Raw genomic sequence first — 13464 nt, 5'->3', positions numbered from 1 at the left:
TCTACGTAGGCCCCTGGGAGCCCGGAGCCCGGAGCCCGGAGTGGTTCTGTTTGGAGCCATGCACTGAAGCGGGGGGGGGGGTGGATCAGACAGCAGACATGTAGTAGCTAGGAGGCAGTCTAGGAGCTAGGAGACATCTAGGAGCTAGGAGACATCTAGGAGCTAGGAGACATCTAGGAGCTAGGAGACATCTAGGAGCTCGGAGACATCTAGGAGCTAGGAGACATCTAGGAGCTAGGAGACATCTAGGAGCTAGGAGACATCTAGGAGCTCAGAGGCAGTCTAGGAGCTAGGAGACATCTAGGAGCTAGGAGACATCTAGGAGCTAGGAGACATCTAGGAGCTAGGAGACATCTAGGAGATAGGAGGCAGTCTAGGAGCTAGGAGACATCTAGGAGCTAGGAGACATCTAGGAGCTAGGAGACATCTAGGAGCTCGGAGACATCTAGGAGCTCGGAGGCAGTCTAGGAGCTAGGAGACATCTAGGAGCTAGGAGACATCTAGGAGCTAGGAGACATCTAGGAGCTAGGAGACATCTAGGAGCTAGGACACATCTAGGAGCTAGGAGACATCTAGGAGCTAGGAGGCAGTCTAGGAGCTAGGAGACAGCTAGGAGACATCTAGGAGCTAGGAGGCAGTCTAGGAGCTAGGAGACATCTAGGAGCTAGGAGACATCTAGGAGCTAGGAGACATCTAGGAGCTAGGAGACATCTAGGAGATAGGAGGCAGTCTAGGAGCTAGGAGACATCTAGGAGCTAGGAGACATCTAGGAGCTAGGAGACATCTAGGAGCTAGGAGACATCTAGGAGCTAGGAGACATCTAGGAGCTAGGAGACAGCTAGGAGAAATCTAGGAGCTAGGAGGCAGTCTAGGAGCTAGGAGACATCTAGGAGGCAGTCTAGGAGTTAGGAGACATCCAGGAGCTAGGAGACATCTAGGAGCTAGGAGGCAGTCCAGGAGCTAGGAGACATCTAGGAGCTAGGAGACATCTAGGAGCTAGAAGGCAGTCTAGGAGCAAGGAGACAGTCTAGGAGCTAGGAGACATCTAGGAGCTAGGGGACATCTAGGAGCTAGGAGACATCTAGGAGCTAAGAGACATCTAGGAGCAAGGAGGCAGTCTAGGAGCTAAGAGACATCTAGGAGCTAGGAGACATCTAGGAGCTAGGAGACATCTAGGAGCTAGGAGGCAGTCTAGGAGCTAGGAGGCATCTAGGAGCTAGGAGACATCTAGGAGCTAGGAGGCAGTCTAGGAGCTAGGAGACATCTAGGAGCTAGGAGACATCTAGGAGCTAGGAGACAACTAGGAGCTAGGAGGCAGTCTAGGAGCTAGGAGACATCTAGGAGCTAGGAGACATCTAGGAGCTAGGAGGCAGTCTAGGAGCTAGGAGACAGTCTAGGAGCTAGGAGGCAGTCTAGGAGCTAGGAGACATCTAGGAGCTAGGAGACATCTAGGAGCTAAGAGACATCTAGGAGCTAAGACACAGTCTAGGAGCTAAGACACAGTCTAGGAGCTAGGAGACATCTAGGAGCTAGGAGACATCTAGGAGCTAGGAGACAGTCTAGGAGCTAGGAGACATCTAGGAGCTAGGAGACATCTAGGAGCTAGGAGACATCTAGGAGCTAGGAGACATCTAGGAGCAAGGAGACATCTAGGAGCTAGGAGACATCTAGGAGCTAGGAGACATCTAGGAGCTAGAGACATCTAGGGACATCTACCTCCTTATCTTACCTCCTTATCTTACCTCCTTACCTTACCTCCTCACCTTACCTCCTCACCTAACCTCCTTACCTTTCCTCCTAACCTTACCTCCTCACCTAACCTCCTTACCTCACCTCCTTACCTCACCTCCTTAACTTACCTCCTCACCTTACCTCCTCACCTAACCTCCTTACCTTTCCTCCTAACCTTACCTCCTCACCTCACCTCCTTACCTTTCCTCCTTACCTCACCTCCTTATCTACTCAGCTAGTGCCACATGGAAGGTGTTTGAGCAGCAGGCGGTGGGAGTGTTTTGGTGTGGAAGGCTTATCCTGCTTGACAGATTAATGTGTGTCAGCTTTACAGAACACACACACACACACCTACACACACACACACCTACACACACACACACACACACCTACACACACACCTACACACACACCTACACACACACACACACACACACACACACACACCTACACACACACCTACACACACACCTACACACACACACACACACACACCTACACACACACCTACACACACACACACACACACACACACACACACACACACACCTACACACACACCTACACACACACACACACACACACACACACACACACACACACCTACACACACACCTACACACACACACACACACCTACACACACACCTCCACACACACACACACACACACACACACCTACACACACACCTACACACACACCTACACACACACACACACACACACACACACACCTACACACACACACACACACACACACACACACACCTACACACACACCTACACACACACACACACACACACACACACCTACACACACACACACCTACACACACACACACACCTACACACACACCTACACACACACACACACACACACACACACACACACACCTACACACACACCTACACACACACACACACACACACACACACACCTACACACACACCTACACACACACCTACACACACAGACACACACACATACACACACACCTACACACACCCCTACACACACACACACACAAACACACACACACACACACACCTACACACACACACACACCTACACACACACACAAACACACAAACACACACACACACACACACACACACACACACAATGTGACACACTGCAGCACTCAGCGCTGTGTGTTATGAGGGAGGAGCTTAAAGTCTTTCTCTTGTCTTTGCTTCTCCATCATGTGACCTGACATAAGATGAACTCAGAGAGGGAGATTACATATGAATTCATGGGATGTCACTGATCTGGTTGCCATGTCAACATGTATGTACTGTGTACAGTATGGTGAGAGAGTCTGACCCTGTTTACCTTGTTCTCACACACACACGCACTGGCCAGCTGTGTGTGAGGTGTGGGGACACCTGCTGGTGAGAGTTGGAGGTGCATCCAGCAGATGTAGGGTGTCACACATGTTACATAATGACCTGGTGTTTTTATTATTACTATATATATATGTGTATATATATATAATATATTAATAGTGCTCTGGTGGGTTATCTCCCAAATAGGAGCCTTTCTGGGTGGAGTTTGCATGTTCTCCCCGTGCTCACGTGGGGTTTCCTCCACCTAACGTCAGTAAGGACCCCCACCCAAAACATGCACCCATCATGGTGTGACCAGCGATGGACCCTCGTCACCAGGTCCCCTAACGCGTCCAGGAACGCTGCCCCCTGCTCCTGGCTGTGGCCCCGGAGGAAGCACAAGCCAGGATGGTTCAATGCAGAGGAAGCGCTTCACCAGCACCACCCAAAAGCGCGTGTGTCTGTGTGTGTGTGTGTGTGTGTGTGAGACGATTAAAGATTCTTCTTCTTAATATATGAAGTTGGAACGATAGGATGAGGCAGCTCCTAGTTCTCGAGGGGAGTCGATCCAAAACCATAATGAACGCTAATCTGATTTGACCCTGAAGTTGAGTGATACAAGGTCGTTGCTCCATCACAGTTAAAGATTCTGTCCTGGTTCCTTGTTACCGGGTTCCAGTTCCTCGTTGCTGGGTCGGCTTGCTAGTTCCTTGTTTTGTGGTTGCTGGCTTCTGGTTGCTGGTTGTGATGCTGGCTCCTCGGTGTCCGGGCAGGGAAGGACGAGGTGCGCGGCCGCCTGGACAGCGCCCTGCAGGACGTCAACGTGCGCTACGCTGTGCTGGAAGAGACTGAGAAGAGGGCGGTGTGCAGAGCCCTGATCGAGGAGCGGGCGCGCTACTGCAGCTTCGTCAGCATGCTGAAGCCTGTACTGGTCAGTACACCGCGCCCTGCCGGGGCCGTGTAGCAGTGTACCATGTCATAGTTACACATTCTTTTTTTTCGGATTCATTTGAAATGCTTGACACGATGTGCGTGTGTAGGACCATGAGATCGGCATGCTGGGCGAGGTCACACACCTGCAAACTATTCTAGAAGATCTGAATCATCTGACAGCGGAGCCCACGAAGCTGCCGCCTGCTAGCGAGCAGGTACATACACACACCACAATGTCCTCACTTGTACAGCAACACACACACACACACCACAATGTCCTCACTTGTACAGCAACACACACACACACACCAGAATGTCCTCACTTGCACAGCAACACACACTGTGTCTTCCAGGTGATCTTGGACCTGAAGGGGTCGGACTTCAGCTACACCTACCAGACTCCTCCTGCGTCGCCTAGCAACACCCTGTCGAGGAAGAGCTCCATCAGCAGGTGACCAAGATGACCTCCTCTGATAGACTATAATAACAGTAATAATAATAATAATGTATAATAGTAATAATAATTGTTAAATAATATTAAAAATAATGTTATTATAATAGTAATTTAATAACAGTAATAACATGTTGATAATATTATTAATTACAATAATTATAATAAATTGATAATAGTGATAGTGTTTATTATTTTTTAATAAATGTATTAAATGTAACTTTTTAAATCAAATAAGTGACTTAAAATAATTTTATATTATTATTATTAAAAATAATAATAATAATAATCATCATCATCATCATCATAATAGTAATAATAATAATTAATGATAAAAATAATAATGTGTATGTAAACACTGGTTTTAACATGAATAATGGTGTAGTAATGTGTTATAGTGTTACGTGTGTGTGTGTGTGTGTGTGTGTGTGTGTGTGTGTGTGTGTGTGTGTGTGTGTGTGTGTGTAGTAACTACCAGTCAGGATCAGTCAGACATGTTCCTTCTCTGGATTCAATCAGCTGCTCTGTGGATGGAGCACACATCCAGGTAACACACACACACACACATCCAGGTAACACACACACACACATCCAGGTAACACACACACACACACACATCCAGGTAACACACACACACACATCCAGGTAACACACACACACACACATCCAGGTAACACACACACACACATCCAGGTAACACACACACACACATCCAGGTAACACACACACACACACACACACACACACATCCAGGTTACACACACACACACATCCAGGTAACACACACACACACACACACATCCAGGTAACACACGCACACACATCCAGGTAACACACACACACACACATCCAGGTAACACACACACACACATCCAGGTAACACACACACACACATCCAGGTAACACACACACACACATCCAGGTAACACACACACACACACATCCAGGTAACACACACACACATCCAGGTAACACACACACACACACATCCAGGTAACACACACACACACATCCAGGTAACACACACACACACATCCAGGTAACACACACACACACACATCCAGGTAACACACACACACACATCCAGGTAACACACACACACACACACATCCAGGTAACACACACACACACATCCAGGTAACACACACACACACATCCAGGTAACACACACACACACATCCAGGTAACACACACACACACACACACATCCAGGTAACACACACACACACACATCCAGGTAACACACACACACACACATCCAGGTAACACACACACACACACACATCCAGGTAACACACACACACACACACATCCAGGTAACACACACACACACATCCAGGTAACACACACACACACATCCAGGTAACACACACACACATCCAGGTAACACACACACACACACATCCAGGTAACACACACACACACATCCAGGTAACACACACACATACACATCCAGGTAACACACACACACATCCAGGTAACACACACACACACACACATCCAGGTAACACACACACACACGCATCCAGGTAACACACACACACACATCCAGGTAACACACACACACACATCCAGGTAACACACACACACACACATCCAGGTAACACACACACATCCAGGTAACACACACACACACATCCAGGTAACACACACACATCCAGGTAACACACACACACACACATCCAGGTAACACACACACACACACATCCAGGTAACACACACACACACATCCAGGTAACACACACACACACATCCAGGTAACACACACACACACATCCAGGTAACACACACACACACATCCAGGTAACACACACACACACACACATCCAGGTAACACACACACATCCAGGTAACACACACACACACACATCCAGGTAACACACACACACACACACACACACACACATCCAGGTAACACACACACACACACATCCAGGTAACACACACACACACACATCCAGGTAACACACACACACACATCCAGGTAACACACACACACACATCCAGGTAACACACACACACACACATCCAGGTAACACACACACATACACATCCAGGTAACACACACACATCCAGGTAACACACACACACACACATCCAGGTAACACACACACACACATCCAGGTAACACACACACATCCAGGTAACACACACACACACACATCCAGGTAACACACACACACACATCCAGGTAACACACACACACACACACATCCAGGTAACACACACACATACACATCCAGGTAACACACACACATCCAGGTAACACACACACATCCAGGTAACACACACACTCTCTAACCTTTTCCTGTCTGTAGCTCGGCTCCTCCCCCTATCTTCTGATTGGCTGTGAGGAAAGTGGGCGGTCCCTCAGCGAGGGTAACTCCCCCTCTCGTCTTGGTCGTCACGGCAGCCGTGGTCGCTACGGTTACGCGCCACGCTGTGCTAGCCGCAGGGATACGCTAAGCGTGAGGAAAACAAACTAAGCTTCTAAACCTCCCCCCATCCGACCTCTGACCCCGGAAAACCCTCTATCAGTGTCCACCCCATAATACTCCACACGTCCCTGTGATCTGCTGTGAAGTCCAAATGGAAATACTGTGTACACACTCCCTACATAGTAAAATGTATATAGTACACACTCCCTACATAGTAAAATGTATATAGTACACACTCCCTACATAGTAAAATGTATATAGTGCACACTCCCTACATAGTAAAATGTATATAGTACACACTCCCTACATAGTAAAATGTATATAGTACACACTCCCTACATAGTAAAATGTATATAGTGCACACTCCCTACATAGTAAAATGTATATAGTACACACTCCCTACATCGTAAAATGTATATAGTACACACTCCCTACATAGTAAAATGTATATAGTACACACTCCCTACATAGTAAAATGTATATAGTACACACTCCCTACATAGTAAAATGTATATAGTGCACACTCCCTACATAGTAAAATGTATATAGTACACACGCCCTACATCGTAAAATGTATATAGTACACACTCCCTACATAGTAAAATGTATATAGTACACACTCCCTACATAGTAAAATGTATATAGTACACACTCCCTACCTAGTAAAATGTATATAGTACAAACTCCCTACCTAGTAAAATGTGTATAATATATATATATATATATATATATATATATATATATATATATATATATATATATATATACACTACTCTTACGCTGTGTGTAGGCAGTACTTCCAGTCTCAACTCATACTCTGTCCCTCCTTGTTGCCATGGTGACCATGTCCTGGAGTCTAGGCGCTAAGTGGATGACATGTTACTTCCTGTCAATGTGAAGGGACAGGAAGACAGACTGTCTGTCTGTCTGTCTGTCTGTCTGTCTGTCTGTCTGTCTGTCTGTCTGTCTGTCTGTCTTCATGCACCATGTCAACGTGACGTTTTAAAGGTGTTCTTCTGCTTCTACATGTTAGGGTCCAATCAACGTTGAGCTCCATGTTTCCTTTTCTATAAAGCAGACATCACTTCCTGTCTCTGTACATCACTTCCTGTCTCTGTACATCACTTCCTGTCTCTGTACATCACTTCCTGTCTACCCAATCCAATCCACTTCTGATGATAAACTGGTCGATCACACGTCAACGTCTTTGACAGATTCAGTCTGATACAGAAATTAAATATTTCACTTCATTTGTGGAATTTAATCAAAACAATGGAGTTGAAAGGTGTGGGCGTCGCCCGGGCGCCTGCTGTGATGGTCTGTTTGGACGTGATGATGGGATGGAATGATGTCATCACTCCCCTCCCCTCAGGACTCTTTGGGCTCCACCAATCAGCTGGCGCGGTGGGCGGGGCCAGAGAACGGCTTGCTGTCGCCTCACAGCCCGTACCTCCCCCAGGAGAGGGGGAGGGCCATGTCGGCCTCAGGGAAGGTAACGCTACACCCGAGCACTACGCCCGAGCACAACGCCCGAGCACTACACCCTAACACTACGCCCGAGCACAATGCCCGAGCACTACACAATATACTCTATGCACTACACACTACGCACCCATTGACAGGAACAACATTTCAGGATCTTGTGAACAAAGTTGCTGCAGCTTCCACAGTTTTCTTCTCAGAGACGAGTTAAAGGAACATTTCAACACATTGTTCACATCCTTTGATTCGGTCGTTTCCTGGAGCGACTGAGGGGCTCCGCCCAGGGCGGAGTGGGTGTGTGGTTTACGTTGACTTGGGGACGGTGGTGGAAAAAAGTTGTTGTGGAATCCTGCCGAGCTGACGCCGCGTTTAATGGAAACTGGGAAAACTGTACCTCCTGCTGCGTTTCATCGGTCATAGACGGCGTCTTTGCACATTTAAACAAAACAACACAAGTGCAGTACCGTGTGTTTGACGGAACATCCTGTAAGAAGTACATGTCCGGAACAGAACAAGCGCCGCTGCTACGGACGAGGTGTCGTTGGGACCGGGACGTCGCTGACGTCTTGTGATTTAAGTTCCATCCATATTGATCCACATACGAAGCAGGAAACAGTGAAAAACCGACTTACAATTATTTAAACACTGACGGACGCAGCCATCAGGAGCAATGAGGGGTTAAGTGTCTTGCTCAAGGACACTACAGCATGCTAGCAGGAGGAGCCTGGGATTGAACCAGCAACCTTTAGATTACTAGACCACCAGCTCTACCGCCTGAGCCACCATCCCCCTAAAAAAAAAAATATATATATATATATTATTATATTATTATATGTATTATTATATGTATTATTATATTATTATATGTATTATTATATGTATTATTATATTATTATATGTATTATTATATTATTATATGTATTATTATATATATTATTATATTATTATATGTATTATTATATTATTATATGTATTATTATATATATTATTATATTATTATATGTATTATTATATTATTATATGTATTATTATATATATTATTATATTATTATATGTATTATTATATGTATTATTATATATATTATTATATTATATGTATTATTATATGTATTATTATATATATTATTATATATATTATTGTATTATTATATGTATTATTATATATATTATTATATTATTATATGTATTATTATATTATATGTATTATTATATATATTATTATATTATTATATGTATTATTATATATATTATTATATTATTATATGTATTATTATATGTATTATTATATATATTATTATATTATATGTATTATTATATTATTATATGTATTATTATATGTATTATTATATTATTATATGTATTATTATATTATTATATGTATTATTATATGTATTATTATATGTATTATTGTGTTTTTGTTTTGTGTGCCCCCAGTCGTGCTCGGCCAGGGAGCAGTTGGCTCTGACACTCGGTGGCGTCGCTCTGAACTGTGAAGCTCAACGCAGCAGCAGAGACTCACTGCACTGCTCCAGTGGATACAGCACCCAAACCACCACCCCCTCCTGCTCCGAGGACCCCATCCACACCCACGGTACACACACACACACACACACACACACACACACACACACCTACACACACACACACACACACACACACATACACACCTACACACACACACACACACACACACACACACACACACACACACACACACCTACACACACACACACACACACACACACACACACACACACACACACACACACACACACACACACACCTACACACACACACACACACACACACACACACACACACACACACACACACACACACACCTACACACCTACACACACACACACACCTACACACACCTACACACACACACACACACCTACACACACACACACACACACACACACACACACACACACCTACACACACACACACACACACCTACACACACACACACACCTACACACACACACACACACACACACACACACACACCTACACACACACACACCTACACACACACACACCTACACACACACCTACACACACACACACACACACACACACACACACACCTACACACACACACACACACACACACACACCTACACACACACACACACACATACACACCTACACACACACACACCTACACACCTACACACACACACCTACACACACACACACACCTACACACACACCTACACACACACCTACACACACACACCTACACACACACACCTACACACACCTACACACACACACACACACCTACACACCTACACACACACACACACACACACACACACCTACACACACACACACACACCTACACACCTACACACACACACACACACACCTACACACACACACCTACACACACACACACACACACCTACACACACACACACACACACACCTACACACACACACCTACACACACACACACACACACATACACACACACACACACCTACACACACACACACACCTACACACACACACACACACACACACACACACCTACACACACACCTACACACACACACACCTACACACACACACACACACACACACACACATACACACACACACACACACACTTACACACACCTACACACACACACCTACACACACACACCTACACACACACCTACACACACACACACACACACACACACACACACCTACACACACACACACACACACACACACACACCTACACAAACACACACACACACACACCTACACACACACCTACACACACACACATACACACACACACACACACACCTACACACACACACACACACCTACACACACACTGTCTGTGGCTCTAACTGTCTGTGGCTCCAGACAGCGTCTGTGGCTCTAACTGTCTGTGGCTCCAGACAGCGTCTGTGGCTCTAACTGTCTGTGGCTCCAGACAGCGTCTGTGGCTCTAACTGTCTGTGGCTCCAGACAGCGTCTGTGGCTCTAACTGTCTGTGGCTCCAGACAGCGTCTGTGGCTCTAACTGTCTGTGGCTCCAGACAGCGTCTGTGGCTCTAACTGTCTGTGGCTCCAGACAGCGTCTGTGGCTCTAACTGTCTGTGGCTCCAGACAGGGTCTGTGGCTCTAACTGTCTGTGGCTCCAGACAGCGTCTGTGGCTCTAACTGTCTGTGGCTCCAGACAGCGTCTGTGGCTCTAACTGTCTGTGGCTCCAGACAGGGTCTGTGGTGTCTGTAATCTTTTCTGTTTTCTGGTTAAACCTCTTTTCCTCTGTTTCAGCTTTAAAGAGGGAACCTCCCCTCTGTGGTAGGTTCCTGTCTGTCTGTCGTTCTGTCTGTCCGTCCGTCCGTCTGTCTGTCTGTCTGTCTGTCTGTCTGTCTGTCTGTCGTTCTGTCTGTCCGTCCGTCTGTCTGTCTGTCGTTCTGTCTGTCTGTCTCTACATGTAGGATGGTAATAATCAGATGAATCCGTCATTTGGCGTCAAAAGGTAAAAATGTGTCTGATAGTAAAACAAATATTAAGTCCCCCCCCTCTGTCTGTCTGTCTGTCTGTCTGTCTCTCTCTATCGGTCTCTCTCTCTCTATCTGTCTCTCTCTCTCTATCTGTCTCTCTCTGTCTCTCTCTCTCTATCTGTCTCTCTCTCTGTATCTGTCTCTCTCTGTCTCTCTCCCGCTCTCTATCTGTCTCTCTCTCTCCAGTTGACTACGACTCCCTCTCTCTCCACGGGGGGGGCCTGGACTCCATCTCTCTGCACAGCCTCCGTCTCCACGGCGACGGGCAGTCGGACCTGGACCGCTCGTCCACGATGCCTCGGAACTCTGATCTGAGCGTCCAGTACAGGAAGCTGCTGCAGTCCCAGCGCCCCGGCTCCGCCCTCAGCCTGCTGGCCGAGCCGCCGCCGGGCGGAGGTGGGCGGGGCCCGCCGCAGACCGCCACCATCCGCCGGAAGCCGTCGTCCAAGCCGGCGTACCGCAGGGGCACCATCGGCGGGGGCGGGGTCCCCATCCCCATCAGCACCCCCCAGGTGCCGCCAGGGGGGGGCGCCCTGCTCAACGCTAAGCTCTGCAGCTCCACCCAGAGCCTCAGCGCCCTGCCCCCACCCTCCCCCTCCCCCTACTACCAGCTGGTCCCGGGGCAGATGCCCATCCCGGTGCCCGTGCCCACTGTGCCCGCCTCGCACAGACAGCAACACCACATCCAACAGCAACACCCCCAACAGCAACTCCACCCGCAGCCCCTCCTGCAGGCTCCCTACCACCGCCCCCAGAACCAGCAGCAGTTCCAGTTCCAGCCCCCCCAGAATCCGGCCCCCGCTGCCCAGGCCGAGGGCTCCAATGCCGGGCACGGCGTGCGCCGCGAGCCCCAGGCTCCGTCCCCGGCCTCCACTGAGCTTGAGGCGGAGCCGCGGCGCTCTGAGGCCGACATGCTGAACCAGCTGAGGAGGGTCAAGCTGCGGCGCACGGTGACCAACGACCGCTCTGCGCCCGCGCTGCCGCCGCCGGGCAACCACAAATAACACACACACACACACACATACACACACACCAACACACACACAGCAGCAGTCACATCAGTTGATCTGGACCTGAAAAGACACTAAAACGTGCGCGCCCTCAGACTCTAACATGCACCGGGGTGTGTCTCTACAGACGCTGTCTCTTTGGTCTCTTTGGTCTCTTTGGTCTCTTTGGTTTTAAAATGTTTTAAGTTTTGTTTTCTTAGTTTTGCGGGTTTTTCATCTTTGTTTTTGGAGAAAGAGAAACAGACTTTTACGCTTTTTATTTCTTTCCTTTGAACTTAACGGGCGATGAAAGTTGTCTCTGCGTCGCGCTGCGTGTGCGTCAGCTGTTGATCAGTTGCCGGGCAGATTGCAGTGGGGGGGGGGGGTAATTATTGGTCAGATTTCAAGTTTAAAAATAGTTTAAAATTTAGGACTTTGAGTCTGAATCAGTCAACCTTGGAAGTAGCTATTATTTAGCTTAGCATGGACAAAATGGAAGAAGATCCGGGTTCCTTGTTCCAGGTTCAAGGCTCCAGGTTCCAGGTCCTGCTGGGGGGTGGCGGGAAGCGTGGGATTTGGACCGGCACCTGGACG

At 47.6% G+C, this 13464-nt stretch overlaps 1 protein-coding gene across 2 annotated transcripts in view; it reads left to right on the top strand.

Moving 5' to 3' along the window:
* mtss1 (MTSS I-BAR domain containing 1) overlaps window positions 1–13196 on the top strand; it is a 31420-nt gene extending 18224 nt beyond the window's left edge. Inside the window, exons 7-14 of one of the 2 annotated variants that reach the window (XM_080000923.1) lie at window positions 3830–3987; window positions 4097–4204; window positions 4343–4440; window positions 4909–4987; window positions 8251–8370; window positions 9795–9951; window positions 11649–11675; window positions 12068–13196. In XM_080000923.1, the coding sequence (XP_079857049.1) occupies window positions 3830–3987; window positions 4097–4204; window positions 4343–4440; window positions 4909–4987; window positions 8251–8370; window positions 9795–9951; window positions 11649–11675; window positions 12068–12885 (1565 nt within the window). In that variant the 3' untranslated portion in view covers window positions 12886–13196. The remainder of the gene's footprint in view (window positions 1–3829; window positions 3988–4096; window positions 4205–4342; window positions 4441–4908; window positions 4988–8250; window positions 8371–9794; window positions 9952–11648; window positions 11676–12067) is intronic. The other variant, XM_080000924.1, reaches the window with a different exon arrangement.
* Window positions 13197–13464: the final 268 nt, after the last annotated feature.

The sequence above is a fragment of the Zeus faber genome (genome assembly GCF_960531495.2).
Source record: "Zeus faber genome assembly, chromosome: 5".
Classification (NCBI taxonomy): Eukaryota; Metazoa; Chordata; class Actinopteri; order Zeiformes; family Zeidae; genus Zeus; species Zeus faber.
Note: the sequence above shows the minus strand (reverse complement) of the source record. Positions and strands in the feature narration are given on the sequence as shown.